General features: G+C 36.2%; 1 protein-coding gene across 1 annotated transcript in view; it reads left to right on the top strand.

The window, feature by feature from the left end:
- The first annotated feature begins 5,496 nt into the window (after positions 1–5,496).
- Positions 5,497–23,871, top strand: part of LOC106874038 (serine protease 30-like) — a 43,574-nt gene continuing 25,199 nt past the window's right edge. The window contains exons 1-2 of the mRNA XM_014921600.1: positions 5,497–5,548; positions 9,739–9,919. Of these exons, the coding sequence (XP_014777086.1) occupies positions 5,497–5,548; positions 9,739–9,919 (233 nt within the window). The remainder of the gene's footprint in view (positions 5,549–9,738; positions 9,920–23,871) is intronic.

Genomic DNA, 23,871 nt, shown 5'->3' with positions numbered 1-23,871 from the left:
AATTGTTATTACTTACTCCGAAGTCAGTTCTGAAAAGTGTACCAACTTATATCATTCGTGTTTATTAATAATTTTTTCAGACATATCGAGTCTCGACTACATTTTTTCAAGATGCTAGGATATGATTTGTGGAAGATTTGCTTGCTTTTTCTTGCAAGTCGAGCATTGATTTCTTGCACATGCGTAAAACCTCTGATTTATAGAGGTTACGTTCTCATCTCAATGAAAGTATTAACTTCTTTTGTTGTCGTGATCTAAAAAGAAGACACAAATAACATTAAACTATCGCTTGTTTTTTCCCTCCTCTCATTACCAAACTGCAACCAGTACTCTTTGTGAAAGTTTTAAAATGATCAATTCTTGGCCTTAACTGCTTTGCTGGATTAATCGATTTAATTTTTATTTTCATTTTAAATTAAAACTGCTTGAAGAACGAGTCGGGGTTAATCGAAGAATGAATTTTAAAATAAATTTGACACAGATACAGAAAATGTTTGAAAAATAATAAAATGGGAGTGGTAGCTTGAAATTGGACTTCTTTGTCATAGTTAATAGGTTGATTAATTAAAGAACTAGGATACACAAGTATGGTACACAGTTGATGAGTTGTGTAAATGGTACATAGTTTATCAGTCACACCATCCCCTCTTTGTGTCTCAAATCGTTTGTATCTAGGACTGTTATTTGCAACTTGGAGCTCCTCTCCGTCATAAAACTTATTTTGGGAAATGGTTCCGAGAATATTACAAAACATCACATTCCACACAGAAACTTCAGACAAAATGACTATTTACGATCAATAATTAATTTTGATGCTTTTTGAGATATTGGTTTCAAATTTTGGCATAAGCTCAGCAATTTCAAGGGAGGGACAAGTCGATGACATTGATCACTAGTGGTACTTATTTTATCGACTCCAATGGGTGAAAGGCAAAGTCGACTTCAGCAGAATTTGAAGTGTTTGCATGTATGTATGTACGTGCGTATGCATGCATGCATGTATGTATGTGTGTATGTAAGTATGTATGTTTGTATGTATGTATGTATGTATGTATGTATGTATATGTGTGTGTGTGTATGTATGCGTGTATATATGTACGTATATAAAATCTTTAGAGATGGATTGGACACTTACGACGAGAAAATGTCAGACATCTTACAAGTATTTACAAAATATGATAAAAGCAAAAAATTGAATCAGTTTAGAAATAGTAGCAAAGAAATAAATACTCTACACAAATATCAGTCACTAAAAGCAGCAAAAACATATTTAGTGTTAAACACACATGCGTACCAGAGTGTACATATATACAATACAAGTAAAAGAAATCAAGGAAATAGAAAAACATAATAAAACATAAACTTAGCTACTAAAGGACCTTTAACTGAGGAATAAATCCGATAGTGAAACACAACAGGGATATATTTGATTGAAAGTTTCTCAAATGAATGAGAATTTGAAGGTTCGATAGTTACTGTTTAGGCCCATCGTCTGCCAACGAGAAACTAGTAGAAAAATTAAACTGAAACAAAGTATGAAGCTTGAATGCTACATGTGCGGCCAATGTGGCGTGCTCATTAGCCACATCTTGACAGAATGACTCCCATCGGCTGAGACAGAATAATCATGAAAACATTCACCTTGAAATATATGCCAAAGAAATAAACCCCGGCAGATGAAGATGGTACAATCATAACATAAAGTTATCGAGGAACGTGGGCGAATTTCTGAGATATTTACATACATATAAGTTATATGCAGTTATAAATAGTTATACAGTTATATATATATATATATATATATATATATATATATATATATATATATATATATATACACACACACAATCATGTTTTACTTCCTTTTTGTATCTAGTTTGTATAATGTCTTTCCCTAGACAACAGAATACTCATGTTTTGAGTTCCTGTCTTTTCTGTTTGCATCACCAAACACATACACAGTTATGGAGATACAATTGAACCCCGCTGATATTGTTATAAAAGACAAAGTATGGTGCTATTGTACATTTACTGATGTGATAATATTGATTTAGCAGATGATAAAATATCAGTAAAATAAGTTTGAAAAAACCTGCAGAAATAGGAATATAAAAAAGAAAAAATACAGAATATTGACATAAGGACAGTGTCTGCACATTGTTTTGTAGGATCGTTACGAACAGAAAAATGTGATGCAAAATAGAAAATCGAAGAACTGACGGCTAAATCTTCTACATGCAAAGTTCAGAAAATATCGCCCTTAAAATGTACCCATATTATTTGGAAAATATTATCAGGAAAATAAAAGGAAAAAAAAATAGTACTTATTTTATCGATCCGAAATGATAAAAGGCAAATTGACCCCCAACAGGATTTGAAACCAGAATGGAAAGAGACAGAATATAAAAACTGTGAGGCATATTGTCTGGCAGAGCAAAATGTCTTCCACATGAAAGAGTAGACCAATAATGGAACAGCGACTGATTGTCTGATTATCAATCTAAAGAAATCTGAAAGAAAGCATAGAATCATCAATAACAATTACGTTATGATGGTCATCATGGCCGTGATCATCATTCTAATTATCATTATCTTTATCAACAACAACAGAAACTATAAAAAGGGACATATTCAATGACCACAGTACAACTACAAAACTGATTTCTGATCGATATCTAAGCCAGAATCGCTAATTAAATAATAAAGTAATTACTGAGACGATGAGCGATCGATTAACCTACAAGGCACAAACAATATACAAAACAAGAATAAATAACTAAAGAAATGAATTAAGAAATAACAGATATTAAAACATCCAGGTCTTTAGGGTCGCGTGGAGCCAAAGGAGGAACCAAAAGGTTGTTGGTATTGTTTAACCCCGAGTTAACCCGGACTGAGCCGAGCTGTGATCAAACGCATTGAAACCGTGACCATCCAGTGTTTTAATTAAATACATAGTAACCGACGACTACTTTATTCTGTGTACCCCTTTCTGTTTATAGAATGGTAGAATAGGATATCTGAGAGATTTGGTTACTATTTCTAGCATAGTGAGTCACTGTATATGACTCCGACAAAGAGGATTTTATTCTGCATATATATCGCACATACATACATACATACATACATACATACATACATACACACATACATACATACGTACATACATGTTGTTGTTGGCACTCCGTCGCTTACGACGTCGAGGGTTCCAGTTGATCCGATCAACGGAACAGCCTGCTCGTGAAATTACCGTGCAAGTGGTTGAGCACTCCACAGACACGTGTACCCTTAATTCTCGGGGATATTCAGCGTGACACAGTGTGACAAGGCTAACCCTTTGAATTACAGGCACAACAGAAACAGGAAGTAAGAGTGAGAGAAAGTTGTGGTGAAAGAGTACAGCAGAGTTCGCCACCATCCCCTGCCGGAGCCTGGTGGAGCTTTAGGTGTTTTCGCTCAATAAACACTCACAACGCCCGGTCTGGGAATCGAAACCGCGATCCTAAGACCGCGAGTCCGCTGCCCTAACCACTGGGCCATTGCACCTCCACACATACATACATACATGCATACATACATACATACATGTATATGCCCTTAAAGATGATCTGGACACTACGAGGAAAAGTAAGACATCTTACCAGAAGTATTTGCAAAACATGGCGCAAGCAAAAGAATACATGTATATACATGCGCACGCGCGCAAGCACATACATGCTCAACCCCTAACAACTGTCTCGCACTAAATCTATACAATACACATACACACACACGCACACACACACACACATACATACATACATGCATGCATATACACATACACACATACATACATACATACATACATATATATATATATATATATATATATATATATATATATATATATATATATATATAGATATAGAAGAGTGAAGGCATGTGGTTTAGCGGTTTGGGGTGTTCACCCCATGATCTTACAATCGTGAGTTCAATTCCCTGCGACACGTTGTGTCCTTGAGCAAGACACTTTATTTTACATTGCTCCAGTACACTGTGCTGGCAAAAATAAATAGTACCAGTATTTCAAAGGGCTTGCCTTGTCACATTCTGTGTCTGTGGAGTACTCAGCCATTTGCACATTAATTTCACTCGCAGTCTGTTCTATTGATCGGATGAACTGGAACCCTCGTCGTCGTAACCGACATAAACAAGGTGATGCAATTTTGCATCGTGAATGGAGTATTTGCTAGAGGACAAGGCGGCGGATTTCGGGTATAAAGACAAACGCTGAATATTGGGACATAATATACTCGAAGTTCCTGAGTCAGAATGGGCGAAAATCCCCCAAAGAACTAGTCACTACTATGCATCAGTAGGAGAACCAAGAGGATTGTCAACCTTGTTCCAATATAGGCCTGACTGAGGATAGGAATTCTACATGGAATTCTTATCAGAATTTGTAGGAGTTCACGATAGAGGCTGGGAAGCTCCTCATCTCTGAAAATAGGTTTAAAATCCAGGACGCTATTTATTTGGTGAGAGGGGATCCGGTAAAAGTTGTATTGAAGTGTCACACATGCGGTAGCGCCAAACATCAAAAAGCATCCTATTTATGGTAAGGATGTTATTGTAACGTAGTTACTCGTCACTAGTTATTGTACTACTCTTTATGACGATACTTGTTTTCACTATAACCGTGTAGTAACAATAAAACATATAGCGAAGCAGGTAATAACAACATAAAAATCCAATAAATCCTCCACGAACTAAAACACGAACCAACCAATGATATTCCAACAAACTACCAAAACCACACCTTGCGACTTCCTAACGCCTACTCTGTCCCAGACCGCTACTATTTATAGTCGCTCGGTCAAGTCTATTCTCGCAGGAGATGTCGTGACTTTCGCCACATCTCCCTTTTTAAGGTTTCGACTTCCGTAGGAGAAGACATTTATTTTGTTATTCATTTTTCTTCGTTCTTTCCAACACCTCCCCCTTTTTGAAATTTTGCTTCCTTAGGGATTTCAGTTCCTTTCCGCTTAAAATTTATTTTTAAATGCTCACTCTGTTTACGATTTCTGTTACTGCTCTTTTTAGCCTCAGTGTCTTTCGGTGCTGGTACATATATGCAAATTATAGAAAATAATAACAAAATATATACGGTACTGTTTCTACTTCGCGGATTTTCACTTATCGTGGGGCGGGGTTGGAACGTAACACCCGCAATAGCCGAAGGATTACTGTACTCTTCTTTTCTTTGACAACACGTATATAGTTCTATATATGAAACGTTCGCTTAGAGAAACCAGATGACGCTAAAATTTGTCTGGATTTATTTTTCCATATTTTCCGAGAAAAGTATTGGTTATTGGTTAAAATAAATTTTCTCTTTTTAGTTGATACTTCTCCAGTTCCACCAACTTAACTGTAAATAAACAATCAAGACCTTCTGTATCTTCTATTGTTTTCAGAGACGAATGCTGACACGAACTGTCTGACTCGGTAAACAGTATGATTTTAACAATTGCCATATACTGGATGCTTGCTATAATTATTGAGAAAGGTATGTGAAATTAAATGTTGATCTTCACAAAACTCCAAGAACAGCGTCGGACGAAATACCTTGCAGTCCCTTTGTTTTTGTTTAGTCTGTTTTGCAATCAAATACCACCGAGGTAATTTTTGACCTTTATTCATCCGGGGTCGATAAAGTAAAGTTCTTACAAGAGACTGATATAATCGACTGTTTACTTCCACCAGCATATAGCTTTGTGACAAAACTAGACATAAAAAATATTGGTTTCTAATTTTTGCAGAAAGTTGAAAGTTCGATTATATTGCTCTTGGAAGACTAAAAAACAATATTGACTCCGAAGGATTTGAACTCAAAACTTACTGATTCTGCCAATTCACCTTAACAATATTTTCTGTAGAAAAACATCGCCAAGAAAGCGATTTGTTATCATTTGTTATCATCAAACAGTGTTTTGTCCTTGTTTCATCACCATTCGAAAGCCATTTCATATCTCTTGTGCCTCTAAATTACGATACAATTTCATATTGTCTCCCTTGCTCCGCTATAAATGGCTGCTGTTGCCCGACACAAGAAGTAACAGTTTTATCTGTGATAGGCGCCTTTGAAGGCAATTTCTGTATTTACTAAGAATTATTTTTTTATTTTACTTACGTCGCTAAATGTCTCTTGAAAGGTGTGAGCGCTAAACATTTCCATTTATTTTACTTCTAAAATATGAGGTCTAATCCATATGGAGAGTGTGTCCATCTGAATATTTTCGAAGAATTTATATACACAAACACCATCCTACAAGTAATTCTGTTGTGGAATATATTCATGCTCTATAAATGATATTTCGTGTTTCTGTTTGGTCGGCATTTGAACAATTTTGGCAGACGAAGAGGTTTGATCCACTGGTAAGATGTTTGTTTTTTCTGAACGTATGTGAATGGAAATCAAAGGGGAACGAAGTAAAGATTGAATTCAGTGTTCGACACGGGTAAAACTAAAACTATTCACTGCAGTAATTATAACAATTAGTGTATAATCAAGTTTTAATGACAATAATTAATGTTTAGGAGCAGTAGAAACGGCAGCAACAAGCTACAAATACTTTCCTTCTCGTTGAAGTGTCCTAAAATAAACTCCATCACCAAAATAGCCTTAACTTTTGTTTATTCTTTGTATTTGTATTATTGTGAAAACAAGGAAAGATTTCACAGCCCCGGGAGTTGGATCCGTGGAATTGTTAGTGTTTAATGAGATGTCTAGCGGTATAAACGTTCCGAGTTCGCCTGTAACAATGCTGGTTCCAAACTGCATCAGTCGTCACCGATGGACAACATCAATCATATGGAGACAGGAAGACTTGTTGCGTGCTCAATTAATCATTCCTCCATAAAAAGTTGACCTTGGCTACGCCCAAGAAAGAATTTTCTGGTATCGAGGTCTTCCTTAAAGGAGACAAAATATGATGAAGGTCCTGGTAATTCGATCCAGCAACTTGTCGTTCGTAAACCATTCACTCAACTTTTACCGCGAAAGAACGTCTTGATTTCCATTTTATACTTTATCACCAGTCAAAATGATTGATCACCCATTGATAGATGCTTCTTCCGACTACGAAACATAAACAATTGACTCAGATAAATAATCATTTCTGTGTGTGTGTGTGTGTGTGTGTGTGTGTGTGTGTGTGTGTGTGTGTGTGTGTGTGTGTGTGTGTGTGTGTGAATGCATGACTATGTTGTCTTCCTCTCTACATATTTGTGAATATTGGCGAGGCGAAGCTTTTGACAGCCTGTCTAAATTACATTCAATTTTGCCACCAAATCTGTCGATTAAGAAAGGAAAACTTTCCAAATGACAGATTTTCAGCAGAACAGTGCCATCCTTTCTCCTCCTTTACTTGGTTGCCATAAGATGTCAGATAAGAACAAAAGATCGTCAGCATGGTCGGAAGAATATGTCTATTGTTTACTTGCTAAATCTTCATTGTGAAGTGATATCGCACGATTAACTGCATCGGTTGGATAACATTGGAAACCTCTCTGTAAAGGGTTTGCTGTTTCACAGAGGAAAGACTGAGTGAATAGGGAGGGTGCTGGTGCGACACAATGTTAAGAACAGAGGAATGGAATCTGCATCTGACGGACTTGAACAGAAAAGCAAATGACTTCTATTTCATAAAGACAGTAACTGTAGTTGTAGCGCAGAAGAATTAATTGAACAGTTTGTTTTCCTGATGCTTACTGTAGCTCCATGAAAGGATGGAAACCTGCAAGAAAGGAGAACTTGCGGCGAGCTGAAGGCGACGAGCTGAAGGCGGCGAGCTGAAGGCGGCGAGCTGAAGGCGGCGAGCTGAAGGCGGCGAGCTGAAGGCGGCGAGCTGAAGGCGGCGAGCTGAAGGCGGCGAGGTGGCAGAAACGTTAGCAACGCTGGAAGAAATGCTTAGTGGTATTTCGTCTGCCGCTATGTTCTGAGTTCAAATTCCGCCGAGGTCGATTTTGCCTTTCATCCTTTCGGGGTAGATTAAATAAGTACCAGTTACGTACCGGGGTCGATATAATCGACTTAATCCGTTTGTCTGTCCTTGTTTATCCCCTCTGTGTGTAGCCCCTTGTGGGCAATAAAGAAATAAGAAAGGAGAACTGGCCAAGTAGATATTGAGCCACAACAAATGCCCAGCTTTTGTTGTACTCATTGCTTTATAATCTCAGTTTAAATTAGACAAAGGCAAATTTGGTCTTAGATCACTACTATTAATTATGATAATAATAATAATCCTTTCTACTATAGGCGCAAGGTCTGAAAGGAAAAGCCGACCTCGGCGGAATTTGAACTCAGAACGAAAAAAAACGAATGAAATGCTGTTAAGCATTTTGCCCGGCGTGCTGACGATCCTGAATAGTCCTGTTGTCATCGGAGCATTGAGTTCAATACCACCAAACCTGAAAAGACATCTGGAAACTTTAGAAATATCCTACAATCTAGATGTATTGAGAAAAATCGGCATTACTTGGAATTGCACGCATATTGCGTAAAGTAGTCTGTCTGTCTGAGTTCCTTGCTGTGACTTGACAAACATTACAAACCCCCGGTAGACACAATATCTTCAATCAACAACATCACAATATTGTATAGTGTGCAACGTCTATAATAATAATAATAATAATAATAATAATAATAATAATAATAATAATAATGTTGTGTCTGGAGAGAGACTTAGTGCTTTAATATAACACACTCACCGACTCAATTTCCACTCATTTGTTTATTTCTTGTGTTTATTTGTCGCCGAATTTGTGACCGTATCAATGGATTTTGACGCAGGCTTCATCAATAATATATGTGGAATCGACTATTCAGCTAATCATTGAAAAGCTAGTCATACATACACATACAAACGCACACATACGTATATGTGTATATATATATATATATATATATATATATATATATATATATATATATATATATATACACATATATAATGTATGTATGATGCATATACATGTACATATAAGTGCGTGTGTTTGCATGGTGTATAAATAAAAAAAATTGTGATTAGTATTTATAATAAAATTGATAATTTCAATTTGCGTATTGCATCGTTTCCTTTGGCGCAAACAAAACGTGTTTTCCAGTCACGTTATTAGATACAGGAGAATAATAAATGAGGTTGGAATATTTGGAGATAGAATTGTAAAAGTTAGTGACTCATTTAGGGAAATAATGTTACGTTAAGAAAAGAAATATGGAGTGATCTCTACTCTTCAAGTAATGATTAGTTTTAATAAAAAATGGAGGTTAAGTCGATACTTTGCAGTTTGTAAGGTGGTTGTCATATATTATTTTGTATAATATATTTGTATAATATTTGTATAATATATGTCATATATTATTTTGTGTACAACCTCACTTCCGTTAGAAAGTTGGTATGGACTTCCGCTTTTTGAATGATAATTGTCTATTCGTTTGGGCAAGCGATGACGTTAAGACATTTGTGTTTTCATTAATTTCTTTGCACCGCATGGAGTTTAATTATTTTAAATGAAAAATATTTGGGCTACGATTTGTTTAAGTCATTTTTAAAAGAAATATTTATAGGTGTTTGGTGAAAATGTTAGTTTAAATATTTTCTATAATTATACTCATTCAATAGCCATGCATTTAGTTTGAATTGCTCTCCTGCCGGAGGCACTTAAAACCTCATGTAAATGCGTATCTCTTTTCAGCTTTTGTCAGTTCGATAATCGGTGGTAATGCTGTTCAGAATAAGGAGTTCCCCTGGTTAGTGTTATTGTCAGCCACTTACTTCACACCAGAAGACAACGAACCTAGCATCCGCAGTTGTGGAGCCACACTTATAGACGAAGTTTGGTTACTTACAGCGGCTCACTGCTTCAGTCTCGACGGGTCAGTATAGCTTTATACATGCACACATGCATACATGAAACACATAAAGACATGCACACACACATATGCACGTGTAGCACGTCTACACTTTGATTCTCAATCGGGATCTGTTTGTAAACAGCAACCGGAAATTTGACAGATTGAATAATGACGTCAGCAAATATCTGACCAATAAAATTATATGAAACGTTTCCCGGATTTTTGAGTGATGGCAGCAACATAGATCTTTCCAATCAGATTTGCGTATTAAAAAAAAAAACCCAGTTTTACAGGGCGAGCTTATACGATATTTGCAGCGAGGCGTAACTGCTGGCATAATTATTGTCAGAGTACAGTCACCATTTTTCCTGGAATAGTCTTACTATATGCTACTACTACTACTACTACTACTACTACTACTACTACTACTACTACTACTACTACTACGAGCAGAAGTTACCGACGTTATTTTGTTATATTTCTGGAGTCGATTTGCTCGACTAAAGGCGGTGCTCCAGCATGGCCGCAGTCAAATGACTGAAATAAGTAAAAGAATAAAAGAGTATATGTTTAAATATACATAAAAATACATGTAAATAAGACCCATGTGGGATACGTTTGAAAGGAAGTGTGAGAAAAAGAGAAGTGATAACATTATTTTCCTTTTTTTTGTGTGTGTATTAAAACGAAGACCGGTTAAGAGATTCACTTAAAAGACCCATAGAGTTCGGTGGATTTTAAAAAATATATCAACGGTATATAAGGTATATAATACAGTTGGAAGAAGTTCACTTTCTACGGCCATTTCCAGAGTTCATGCGCTGGTAGAAAAATTAATAAAAAATCTTACAAACCATGTGGACAATGTCCCTTCATCAGGAAACATATACACAACATACACACACTCACACACGCGTGCGCACAAATCTATTTTCGCAACACCAATAAATATGTCACCAATTAAACATATCTGAAGAGGAGAATAGATAAATAAAAATGCAAAATATAGAAATAAATCAATAAAGAATAAAAGTAATTAATTCATAGAAACATAATGAATGGAAATATAGTTCTGACTTGGAGAAATATATTAATTTAATGGAAAACTGAAGTGAGAATGTAATTGGCTTTCAGATAAACTAAAGTAATAATATATTATCCTATATGCGCATACATGCATATACATATACATATACATACATACACACATGTATGTATATATACACACATACATACATACATACATACATATATATATATATATATATATATATATATATATATATATATATATATATATATATATATGTACTATCACCCCCGTGTCGTTAAAAATGCCGATAGTGTTATTAATGGTAGATGTCGCATCAAAGCAATTGAAGAAACCATTTATGTCAGCAGTCAGTTAAATACAAACACAGAATTGAAGCATTTTAATAATCAGATACGGTTGTAACGTCTCCGTGCACAATTTATATATATATATATATATATATATATATATATATATATATATATATATATATATATATATATATATATATATATATATATACTGTTGTGTCTGGGGGAGGGTCATTCTCTTTTGGTGCCTTATAATTAAGAAAATACATATTCAAATAAGTAAACCATAATATCATGAATAGCGAAAGCGAAACCGGTCGATATATTAAAAATTATATTAAAACTATATAAAGTGTGTGTATTTTCCTTTTTTAAATTTCTTATATACATATTACAACTCACCACGTAGGGATAATCGAAATTCCTCTTTCTCTGTTACTACCATATATATATATACATAGTTACACAGTGTACCCCAACGATTTCGGAATTCCTGACAGTTAGCACTCCTTCCAGCCGTAATTGCCTGTCATGATATCGCCAAAGATATTTCGGTTTATTTTGATCCACATTCAGGCACGCGTTTTCTTTGTTATCCTCGCATCCCAACACAATAAACTAAAATCAACTGATAGAGAGTATCGTTTCAATACTTTCTCTCGTATAATGAGGCATTTTCTTCTTTCCCTTTCGTAGTTTTACTATTTACTACTCTGTAAACTTGCAAGTAGGGGACAGAAGAAAGAAAGGGCAGCCACCAGGCTTAGCGAACGTAGATAAAATGGTGATGGTCAACGTAATATGCACCTTAGAATTTTTTCTGAGAGTCGTTGTGTCTCTTTTTCGCTGCTTCTCTCTTGTGAGCGCGTGTTTATATAAACGTATAAAATTCATCAGATGCTTTTTTAATTTTTTTGTTCTAAACCCTTCTCCGAATATAGATTTGACTGGAAATTGTTGTGAGAAAGAAAGCAGCATCTATCTTATTGTAATCTTGTTTGGTCAATATCATCTACCAAACTGATCGAAACGTTTACTCATTAAACTCCAGAAGGCTTTGGTTTTTTTTCTGCTCGCTGTTTTCATGCTCTTCTCTTCTCCATCATTTGTTTTCATTATTGGAAATAGTTTTATGCTAAAGATTTTAATGACGGTCTTGTTTCATAATTTCAACTTCATATTTTTCTTTTTATTTACAACATTGCATCTAATTCTAATGAGTCTTCTACAAAAGCTTAAAATCAATTTATACAGTAGAACTCCTACATGTCACACATAACTCCGCTTAGTTACATTGTTCAGCGAACTGTTCTCAAGATTTATGTGTCTTCCCGCGAGGCAGTTAAAAATTCACAACCATTGTATGAAGCGGATCAAATGAATTAAATACACGGAGAGTTGATTCGTTAGAATGGGTCTGGTGAATTTTGCAACAAAGATCTGCTTTCATTCATTTTGTAAAAATCTTTTGAAACTGTTAGCAAATAGCAAATCAATAATTTTTTAATATTTCCAATGATGAAATACACGAAAAGAATGGGACCGCGAAAATTCAGCATTTATAACGAATTTAATACTCTGTTGGATATCGGATGTGGATGAGTTGCTAAAGCGGCATACAGAGGCTGAACGGAATGATTGCAAGAGGAGACTACATCAAGTATACAATGTTAATGAAACAAGACATTCCTGTGGCGCTTCCCTGATTCGACTTATATTTTTACTAACGAAAAATGAGCACCTGGCTTTAATGCTTCCAAAACATTTCTCTAACTGTTCTTGTCGGAAGAAATGTTACTGATGATATAAATTTTAACTCTCGGTTTATATCAATGTATTAGCAGAAAAATGCTTTTAATGTCTACGCTTGGCGCCAAATAAAAAAAAGAAGCTTGAGTGAGTACAAATCGTTTCCATGATGAGTTTACGAACGTTGCTCTACTGTAGACAAGTACAGTGCCAATTATTGATATTTCCAGCAAAGCAGTACTCTTTTAAAACAAGATTCTGTTAAACACACAGACCGCAGCCATGTTAAACCTGATTTCGGGCTCAACTGTATTAAACGAAATTTTAGTAGTATTCTTTAATTCCAAAATATTCTCCTAAATATAAATCACTTTCATACGTTCAGAATCGGACCCCGACTAGAGTTGTGATTGACACTGGTTGCAATTAGTCGGATCAATGTACCTAAGAGAATATTTTATTATCTCAACCAAAAAAGAAACACGAATCCATATACGAAAAGATGAGATCTATTTCTCTTTCACTTTGTCCATACATGCAGAATCAAACGAGAATTATTTTTTCTTCAAATATACGGACGCGTTCGGCTGAATGGATTTTAAGTACATGAAAGAGCTTGAAAGGTTTCGTAACTCAAGCCGTGCAAGTTTTCTATCAATCATTAGTCTTCCCAAGAGCTGTATGTATTCATTTGGACACATTCTATCTCCTTATCCCTCTCTGCCCACAAACTTTGCTGATGTCACATAATCTTTCTTTTCATTTTCTGTGAATAAAGTTGCTAAAATGTATACTGACCCATTTATTCAATTATTTTGACTTATATTAAGAATTGGGGCTTGGGGGAAATAACTGTCATCATATGGCCCGAGGGACATTTAATGCGTTTAAATCTGGTCCGCAAAGCCAAACGAATTTGATATCCTTGTTTAGACAATACATAAAACCACTCAGTAAACTTAGATGATCTTTCTGGTGATGTGAGATCGGAATTATATCTCCAACAACACAACTTCTAATTTAATGGATGAAAATGTCGATGGTAACTTCAACAAATATTATCTGAGAACTTTGAAACAAACCATAAAGCAATACATAGCGGGTGATAAAGCAAAAGTTAGAGAGCTCTGGGGAAATGGTCAGTATTATGGATACCGAATCATTGGATGAAATGCAATTTTTATCCGTGTCAGGTTTTCTACTATCAAAAAATCTGCATCAGGTTTAGTAAAATGTTATGGTTATGTAGAAAGATGATGTGGTCGAGTTGCTCTAGTCACATATGGAAAAGTTTTTGCAACGAGAAGCTGATGTCCTTGGATCAAGAACCAATTGTAGATCAAAATAAGCTTCACTTATTCCGTTTCAGATGACTGCGAAGTATGCGACTAAAGAGATGGCACTTCTAGAGAAAGATCTACAAGTCTTTGCTTATAACAATTCTAATCATAACTGTAATATAAGATTCCAATTACTATCGTAACATAAAAATGACAGAGATAAAATGAATTGAATTCATAACGAGGTCAGTGTATACACTGAGGTGTAGAAGACGATGATGGGCCGTAAATGATAAGTAATTTCGAGTAAGTTCTTCATCTTTTTCAGCAGACGCTGAAGATAGTGACTTGCAGTGAAGGAGGTGGTAACTCGAAATAAATCACCTCCCATCACCCAGAGAGTAGCCAATATTGTTTGTGGTTAGCACGTTACTTACTTATTAACGTTCTTAAGTGGTTGTTATATATTGAAAAAAGCTGTCTGAAATTATAACATAAAAGTAATTGGCAAAATAGGCATCGCGATATGGAATTCCACGTTACGACAGTATTCCAGGCATGCAATGTTTATGTAGAGGCAGCGAGCTAGAAAAGGCTGTGAGCTGGCGGAAACGTTAGCACGCCGGGCGAAATGCTTAGCGGTATTTCGTCTGCCAGTACGTTCTGAGTTCAAATTCTGCCGAGGTCGACTTTGCCTTTCATTCTTTCGAGGTCGATAAATTAAGTACCAGTTGCGTACTGGGGTCGATCTAATCGACTGCCCCCTCCCGCCAAAAAAATTTCGGGCCTTGTTCCTAGAGTAGAAAAGAATGTTTATGTAAAGTAAGGATGCATGTACACGCACGAACGCGCAGACACACACACACACACACACATGCACACACATACACTCTCTCTTTCTCATACATGCATATACCTGCATACACACACACACACACACACACACACACACACATACATACACGTGTAGCTGTTATATTCCACGCCTAATCATTGACTTACATGTCATCATTTGAAATGGGTTCAAACAGCAAACTTCGAATAAAAAATAAAAAACACAAAAAAGGACACAAACACGGTTATGCATGAAAATAGTGTGTGTGTATGTGTGCACATACACACACACACACACACACATATATATATATATATATACACATACACACACAAACTCATAACACATATTTACACTTATACGTACGCATACATGTATACATGCGCATACACACACATACACACACACACACTTACACGCACATACACATATCCAATATAAATACATAGAAGCCTATGTACATTCACATCTTCCATCTTCACCATTCTTCACAGACAACAAATATCTCACCAATTCCTGATCTTCGATTCGTGTAAGATGCAAAACTTCTATAAAAGAGACAAAAGTACGTGGAGAGCAAAAAACAAAAGAGAATAAATCCTGAAAGGAAATCAATCAAAAGATATGAAGCAATTAATTCACACAGATACAACACAGATAGAATTAGAGCTATGACTTGGAGAAATACGTTAATTTAATGGAAAACCAGAGTTGGAAATATAATTGTCTTTCAAATAACAGAAATTTAAAGAGAAAAATATAAACACGCCTGGAGATTTTTCCGTTCTGTAAAGCTTTCTTACATTAATAGAAACGTAAGTACGCATCGAAGCACAGGCTCAGTGAAGTACGTATGTGTGTATGTCTATGTGCATGCGTGTACGTCAGTGTGTGTGTGTGTGTGTCTGTCGGTTTGAGAGAATGCGCGTGTATGTATATACGTACTCTCTCTACCTCTCTCTCTCGCTACACACACACACACACACACACACATATATACATTTACTTTTCTTTCTGTTGTTATTCCATAGTGTTGGCATAGCTTCCAGTGTATATAGGTCCCAGCTCTGTCGTGTCTGTGAATATATTCCTTCTTAGCCAGGACTGGGCAGCCAGAGATAATATGATTTATTGTTTCTTGTCCATCTCCACATATTCTGCAGTTACTTGTTATGTTTCTTTTCATTATATGTTTTTGGTAATTTCTGGTGGGGAGGCTTTGGTCTTGTGCAGCAATTAAAAATCCTTCAGTCTCTGCTTTGCGTCCTGAGCTTCTCAGCCATTGCTGGGATTTTGCTTTGTCTGTTTCTTTTGCGTTTAATTTAGCTGATTATTATTATTATTATTATTATTATTATTATTATTATTATTATTATTATTATTATTATTATTATTATTATTACTATTATTATTATTATTGAGTGAGGGAGCAGTGCATGCCATCAAAGTGACACTGGGGTAAAATATACGAAGCCCAATATACCCATCATGACTACCCGTCTGATAAGGGTACACCAGGCACATGCATCACAACCATATGTGCGCCACATGGTGATCTCATATCAAGATTAACAACGCATGACCTCGCAGGTGGGGCCCAGTTAGAATTTTCTTCAGGTCGAGTAGCCCATCCCGCTCAAAAGGTCCCTGAATAAGGTTTGTTTAAGGATGTTGAGCAAAACACCCATGTTTCCAAAGGTGAATTATTCAAACCCCAAAGAATTCCTCTCAACACATGGCTATGATGCTCTCTCTCCACTACTACTGCTTGTGATCAGAGATGCACATATCGTCAGCTACCAAGGGACATGCTCAACAGGTTAAGGTCAAACAACTGACAAGCAAACGTGTAGTACTAAGTAGAATATTTGTTGTAGTCCATCTTTTATACCAAGACAAAACAATGTACATGATAACACTTTGAATCAGTTAAGGTCAGAAGCCATGAGAGCCACTGCCTGGTACTGCATCAGGGCGTACGCATATACACGCGCGCGCACTTTCGGTCTTTACTAAATTGATTGTTGCTTGCAAACCAAAAGCAAATAACTTAACTCTAATTTTAGTTTAAAATATAATTTATGACCCACTGTACATCCGAGTACTTTCCTTTTATATATCTGTTGTCTATGTTCTTCCAGCACACACACACACACACACACACACACACACACACACACGTGCACACACAGAAGCATACACACAAACATACACACCGATGCATATATATATATATATATATGCCCATGCATACCTATGGATGCGCATGCATACACACAAACACACACAAATCTAAGTAAAGAAAAAGAATAAAACTAATAAAAACACAACACAAGTTCATGGTATGATGATTAATGTTTAACGTTTGTATCAAGGCAGAAGAGTGCCTATGACGTTTTGATCGTTAGTCCTTCATCAGAAAGAAAAGCAAAATGAGGTGAAACATACGGAAGTAGATAAGAGAGGGCAGTGAAGATAAAGGAAAAGCGGTATTAGCCGGGCATAACGCCCTTTTATAAGGTGACACCAGATAGGCTGATAAGGAAATGGATGTAAGTGCATTTGTGAAAATCTGTGAGATATGTATTGATGAGTATGTCGGGCATCAGAAAATATTGACGCATGTATGTTGAGTATATGTGCGTGCGTGCGTGTATGGACCGCTATGTGTGTGTGTGTGTGTGTGTGTGTGTGTGTGTGTATGCATGCGTATGTGTGCAGTATAAGTGCATAGAAAACTTCTGACGGTGAGGTGGCAGAAACGTTAGTACGCTGGGCGAAATGCTTAGCGGTATTTCGTCTGCCTCTACGTTCTGAGTTCAAATTCCGCCGAGGTCGACTTTGCCCTTCATCCTTTCGGGGTCGATTAAATAAGTACCAGTTACGCACTGGGGTCGGTATAATCGACTTAATCCGTTTGTCTGTCCTTGTGTGTCTGCTCTGTGTGTAGCCCCTTGTGGGCAGTAAAGAAATAAGAAAACCTCTGACGGTAAGTGCCTGAGTTTTATTCCTAGTTTCAACCTGTACGTTTCATTGGCGTATGTGTAGACATATGTCCATATGTCTGTACCGATTGTATTTTTGCACATGCAAACACGTTTGGGAAACTACTATGGCCATGTGTATGTGTGCATCTGTGTGTGTATGTGTGTGTACGTGCGTGTGTGTGTGTGTGTATACATTACAACTGAGGCGAGCAGTTATGATTTTTCTCTTTGTATCTACAATTTAAAATTCGTGTTTAGTTCCTGTCTGTGTTTAAATCAACATACGACGTTTTGTTTTTTTTATCCAAAACGCAGAAGTATGTTTGAGACACATTGACGTGTATGTGTCTGAAATGTGTATGTGTCTGAAAAGTGTATGCGATTTTGTTGCATTGTATGTGTGCTTTGGCATAATATAAATTGTATTTTTGCGTGTGTACATGTCTGGTGAGTATCTGTGAATGTGGATATTTGGAAGGAAGAATGTAAGTGTGTGTGTATTTGTGTGTGTGTGAATGTGTTTGTGTGTGTGTTTGTGTGTGTGTTTGTGTGTGTGTATGTGTGTGTGTGTGTGCGTAGTGGTTAACTAAGGAAGTAAAATTCCCCAAGCCGAAGTATGTGTTTGTATATGAGTTATTTTCAAGCTAGTGCTCAGGTGTGGAAGTGTGTGTGATTCATGAGCGCATACGTGTGTGTGCGTGTGTGTGTGTGCGTGTATGTGCATGTGCGTGTGTGTGTATGCATGTGCGTGTGTGTGTGTGGGGGCTTGTGGGGGGTGGGGGTGTATGCATGCTTGCGAGTCAGGTGAGTGTGTGTAGTGATGAAAGTGTGTATGCTTGAGATGAAAGCGCATGTATGTGTGTATGTATGAGTGTCTGTGAAGCGGGCTCATAGAATGTATGTAAGCATCACATCTATGAGTGTGTGCATATGTGTGTGTGTGTGTATGAGTTAACTATACGGGCGTGGGTTTGTGTTATTGTATATTTGGCTGTCAGTATGTGTGCGCGAAATGTGTGTGGATGTGTATCTTTCTATGTTTGTGTGTGTGTGTGTGTGTGTGTGTGTGTGTGCTGTTTGTTTGTGTGTGTGCTTGTGTCTGTGTGTTTGTGTGTGTGTGTGTGTGTGTGTGTGTGTGTGTGAATGATGGATGCCCTGCGTGCTTTCTTTTGACATCGTAGATCTTGTTGTTGTTGCTTGTCCCATCGAACTGCCCAACTACGATTCAGTACATACATGATCAAAGGTTTAATAGCTTTGAACACACATTGATCATAATATATATCTGAGAACACTTCTCTAAAGCGTTTCCTTTCTTGCAATTATAAGATGCAATTTCAGGAAGATTTAGCTGCTATTTCTAACAGGATGGGTTTACACATATAGAGATACACTCGTTGACAAGCTTATACTGCGTATTAACTTTGTTTTATAAGCTTTTGTAAGGAATATTGTGTTCGGTAGGAAAGTATCGATACATTCAGAAAATATTGTAAAAATTGAAAAACCCATGAACCAATTCTACAGATGTTACCTTTCTGGATAGAATTCCATGATATTATTAGAATATTTCCATTAACTCTTTATCTCGTGATCTATTTCTACGTAAGATCTCGCTCGTCACAGTGCTAGTGTATGTATGGATGTATATATATATATATATATATATATATATATATATATATATATATATATTAACGACTGATACATTGGTATATTTTAAGACTGATATGCATCGATCCATGGCAGAATATGTATAAATATATTGTTGAATCCATCTGAAATTCTCCATAACATTTTTTGATACCTTTGCGTATCGAGTCCTTTATCTGAGCACTTCTGAGTAGTGCCTATAAATAAACAAAGAAACTTTACTATATATATATATATATATATATATATACGTAGTAAAATTAAAAATGAAAAGATCTGGAGAAAGCTGCAATAGTTAAAACGATGTATACAGTAAATATATTAAATTGACGCTCAGTAAAAAATTTTAGATAGAAGAATAGGAGTGGAAATGAGCATAGTTCTTCGTCGGAAAAAGGGAAACGTCGAAAGAGGAGTAAAAGGAGGAAGGAGTAGATAATCAGGAGAAAAGCACGTATCATTATATGGCCAAAAAGTAACATATATATATATATACAAGTTCACAGTTCAACTTTCCGATCTTGTAGAAATAAGTCCATAAGCCCGTAGGTGCAATCCTGCGTAAATCCATGTGGGTTAAAGTCCTGATATTGTAGACATCCAGAAAAAAGACGCGAAAATATCAACATTCAACAATGGAATAGTAGCCGAGGTGGCTATTAAGTGATAAAAAGAAAGAAAAGTAAATTGATAGAAAGAGAGGTAGATAGAATGAATGGGGAAGTTAAGGATTGGTGTTAAGGATAAAGAAAGGTATATAAACATATAGTATCTAATAATATAGTGTACAAAGATAGCCAAGAAGATAAGAGAGAGGAGTAGGAGGAGGATAACGTAAAAAATAAACAAAATAGAACAAAATGAAAGGAATTTAAAGGGAATAGTAGGTGCTAGGGGGATTCTTCTAGTCTATAGAGGTTAGGGAGGAAATCTAGTAGTAAATGATTGTGTCCGCTCTATGGCTAAGGTCAGTGGTTGTAGAGTTATTTTTAGCAATGGGGCTATGGATGTATAGGTAGTCGTGAATAGAGGAGCTAGTTGAAGGTCAAATTATTTAGGATTAGCAGTTAGAATTAAATATTAGGGGATTTATTAGGCCAAAGTTTTAAAATAAATTAAAGAATGAATATTTCTCTTAAATTTTCTGTTTCCCTTGTTGGGAGGAAACAGTCATTTGTATTGATTCCAGTCTTCGACTGGTACTTCTCAGGATTGACCACTCTCCTGATCACGAAGTCAATAAAAGTTAAAGTTGATCTCGCTGGATTTGAACAGAGACAGTAAAAACTCGTACTTAAATACCGTTGGCAGTTGAACTTTATGCCATCATAATAATAACCAGAAGACTCAAGAATTCAAGCGGTTAATACTGCTATATAGATTTCCACCAGTCTAAAGTGTGTGTGTGTGTGTGTGTGTTTGTGTGTGTGTAGTTCCTCTTATTTAAAATGATATTGTATAGAATCTCGTGTCTCCTGGAGTAACACCTCTGCTCTGTCAATATAATAATAATCTGGTTTTATCATCGTCAAGATGACAATAAGAATCCGTTTAATTTACTTCCAGTTTGTCTTTTGTTTGGTAATTAGATTAATTTAGGTAGGAATTATTTTTAACCATGGAACACGTTGTAAATTCACAGCTGTTGTTCAATAAGATACTGCTGAAGTAAGTAAAAGTGCTGGAAATCAACCTTCTCAAGGGTAAATATATTTCTGCTATGCTCGTTGCCGTATAGAACTTATTGAACACAAGAAGCAAAACTCGATAAAAGATATATATATATATATATATATATATATATATATATATATATATATATATATATATATATATATATATATATATATATATATAATATATATATATATATATATATTTATGTATATATATGTATAAATTTTGTGTATTTATGTGTGTGCGTATATATATATATATACGAGTATATATATATATATTTATATGTGTGTGTGTATATATATGTATATATATATATATGTGTGTGTGTGTGTGTGTGTGTGTGTGTGTCTGTGTGTGTGTGTCTGTGTGTGTGTGTGTCTGTGTATGTGTGTGTGTGTGTGTGTGTATACATACATATATATATGTATGTATGTGTGTATGTATATCTTTGCGCTTTTTATCACGAACAGAACAATCCCAACTGTTATGTCGAGACACCATTTAAAATGTCATTGCAATGTACTTTATCTTCAACAACACAATCAGTTAGAATGCTTCCATTTTGAAACTATACAAGTGAACATGTTTTCAGGTGTATATTGTACTCGCTGTGTATGTAAAATTGTATAAATAATGTTTTCGTATATGAATTTATAATGTTTACGTGTAGACTGAATATGTAATATTTTATACATAAAATTTTAATTTTCACACTATACAAGTGAAAATGTTTAAATTCAATGTTGCACGCTATTGAAATACTAGAGGCAAACATTGATAAGTTGTACTTACTTATGGAATCTACTTGCAGCTCCAAAGAATGAATATTTTAAGACTTTAGTGTATTGATCATATCGCAATGAAATTATTGCTCCTTCGATCGGTTGTCGAAGAAATCAGGAATCGATCCAACGAAAATCCAACAGACCACCTGTGTCACAATATCATCTGTCAGTTGTCTGACCAGTTTCCTACGCCAGCCAGTGTGATTTGTCGTACATTTATTTAGCGATCCCCCCACCTATCACTACCAGGGTCAGTGTGACGAGGTTTGTGCTTCACCGAGGATGACATCACAGAAGGACCAAAACATGCCAGGCATTGTCTTATGCAAATCCCGAAATAATCAAAATGTTATTAATTAATAACTATAGGCGCAGGCATGGCTGTATAGTTAAGAAGTTTGCTTCCCAACCCCGTGGTCCTAGGTTCAATACCACTGAGCGAGTGTCTTCTACTATAGCCCGGACCGACCTGTAAGTAAATTTGGTTGGTGGAAACTGAGTGGAAGCCTGACACATACATACATGTGTATGTGTGTGTGTGTGTATGTGTGTGTGTGTGTGTGTGTGTGTGTGTGTGCCGTTGTGTTTGTCCTCTCACAGCTTGACAGCCAGTGTCAGTTTGTTTACATCCCCGTAATTGATTTAAGTGGCTCAGCAAAAACGACTGAACCCCTCATGGCAGTGCCACCGGCATGGCCGCAGTCCAATGACTAAAAGATAAAAGAGATAATATTTCACCCACCCCACCCCGTCATCCAGCTAGTTTTTAAACGTTACTCACAAGCGATACTGGTTTTAAATTTTGGCACAAGGCCAGCAATTTCGTGGAAGGGAACAAGTATTTATTTTATCGATCACAAAAGGACGAAAGGCAAAGTCGAACCCGGTGTCATTTGAACGCTGAACGTAAAGTCGGAAGAAATGCCATCAAGCAATTTGTCCGGCGCTTTAACGATTTTGCCAGCTCGCCGCCAGCTTGCATTAAATAGTTGTTTCAAATGTGGGCACAAGACCAGCGATGTTTTTTTTTTGGGGGGGGGGGGGGGGGGTGAGGTTGATTTCATCAACCCTAGTAGTCAACTGGTACTTATTTTATTGACCCCCCAAAAGGATGAAAGGCAAAAGTCGACCCTCGGCAGAATTTAAACTCAGACGGACGTAAAGACGGACGAAATGCCGCCAAGTATTTCGTCCGGTGCGGTAACGATTCTGCCAGCCCGCCACTCTGCTTGTGTTGAATATCAACAATAACTAGACAAATGATCGTTGCGAAGAACTAAGCTGTCCGTTGTGGTCAGCAGTCGAACATGTTGATGGCCCGATTAGCTGGCTCTCCTCCAGGCCAGCAGTTCGATATCCTATCAATTCAAACACTTGTGATTCCTAAAAAAAGATTCATTTTCAATGAATAAATTGAACCGACTCCAGTAAAATATTAATATTTATATAAAGACAAAGTGGATACGGACGAGCTTTGAAGAAACTTTATACAGTAACACAGAAAGTCCGCTGTTTTCGTGTTTTTGCCAAATTCACTCCGCTTGTAGATATAATATAATTGGCTTTCAGGAACATCTTATGCAATAGTTATAATAAAAATCAATTCGTTAGAATCTTTCTACTGCATTGCGAATAGCAACTTGTAGTAAATTGAATTAGA

Source organism: Octopus bimaculoides, chromosome 16 (genome assembly GCF_046866305.1).
Source record: "Octopus bimaculoides isolate indiv1 chromosome 16, ASM4686630v1, whole genome shotgun sequence".
Taxonomy (NCBI): domain Eukaryota; kingdom Metazoa; phylum Mollusca; class Cephalopoda; order Octopoda; family Octopodidae; genus Octopus; species Octopus bimaculoides.
Note: the sequence above shows the minus strand (reverse complement) of the source record. Positions and strands in the feature narration are given on the sequence as shown.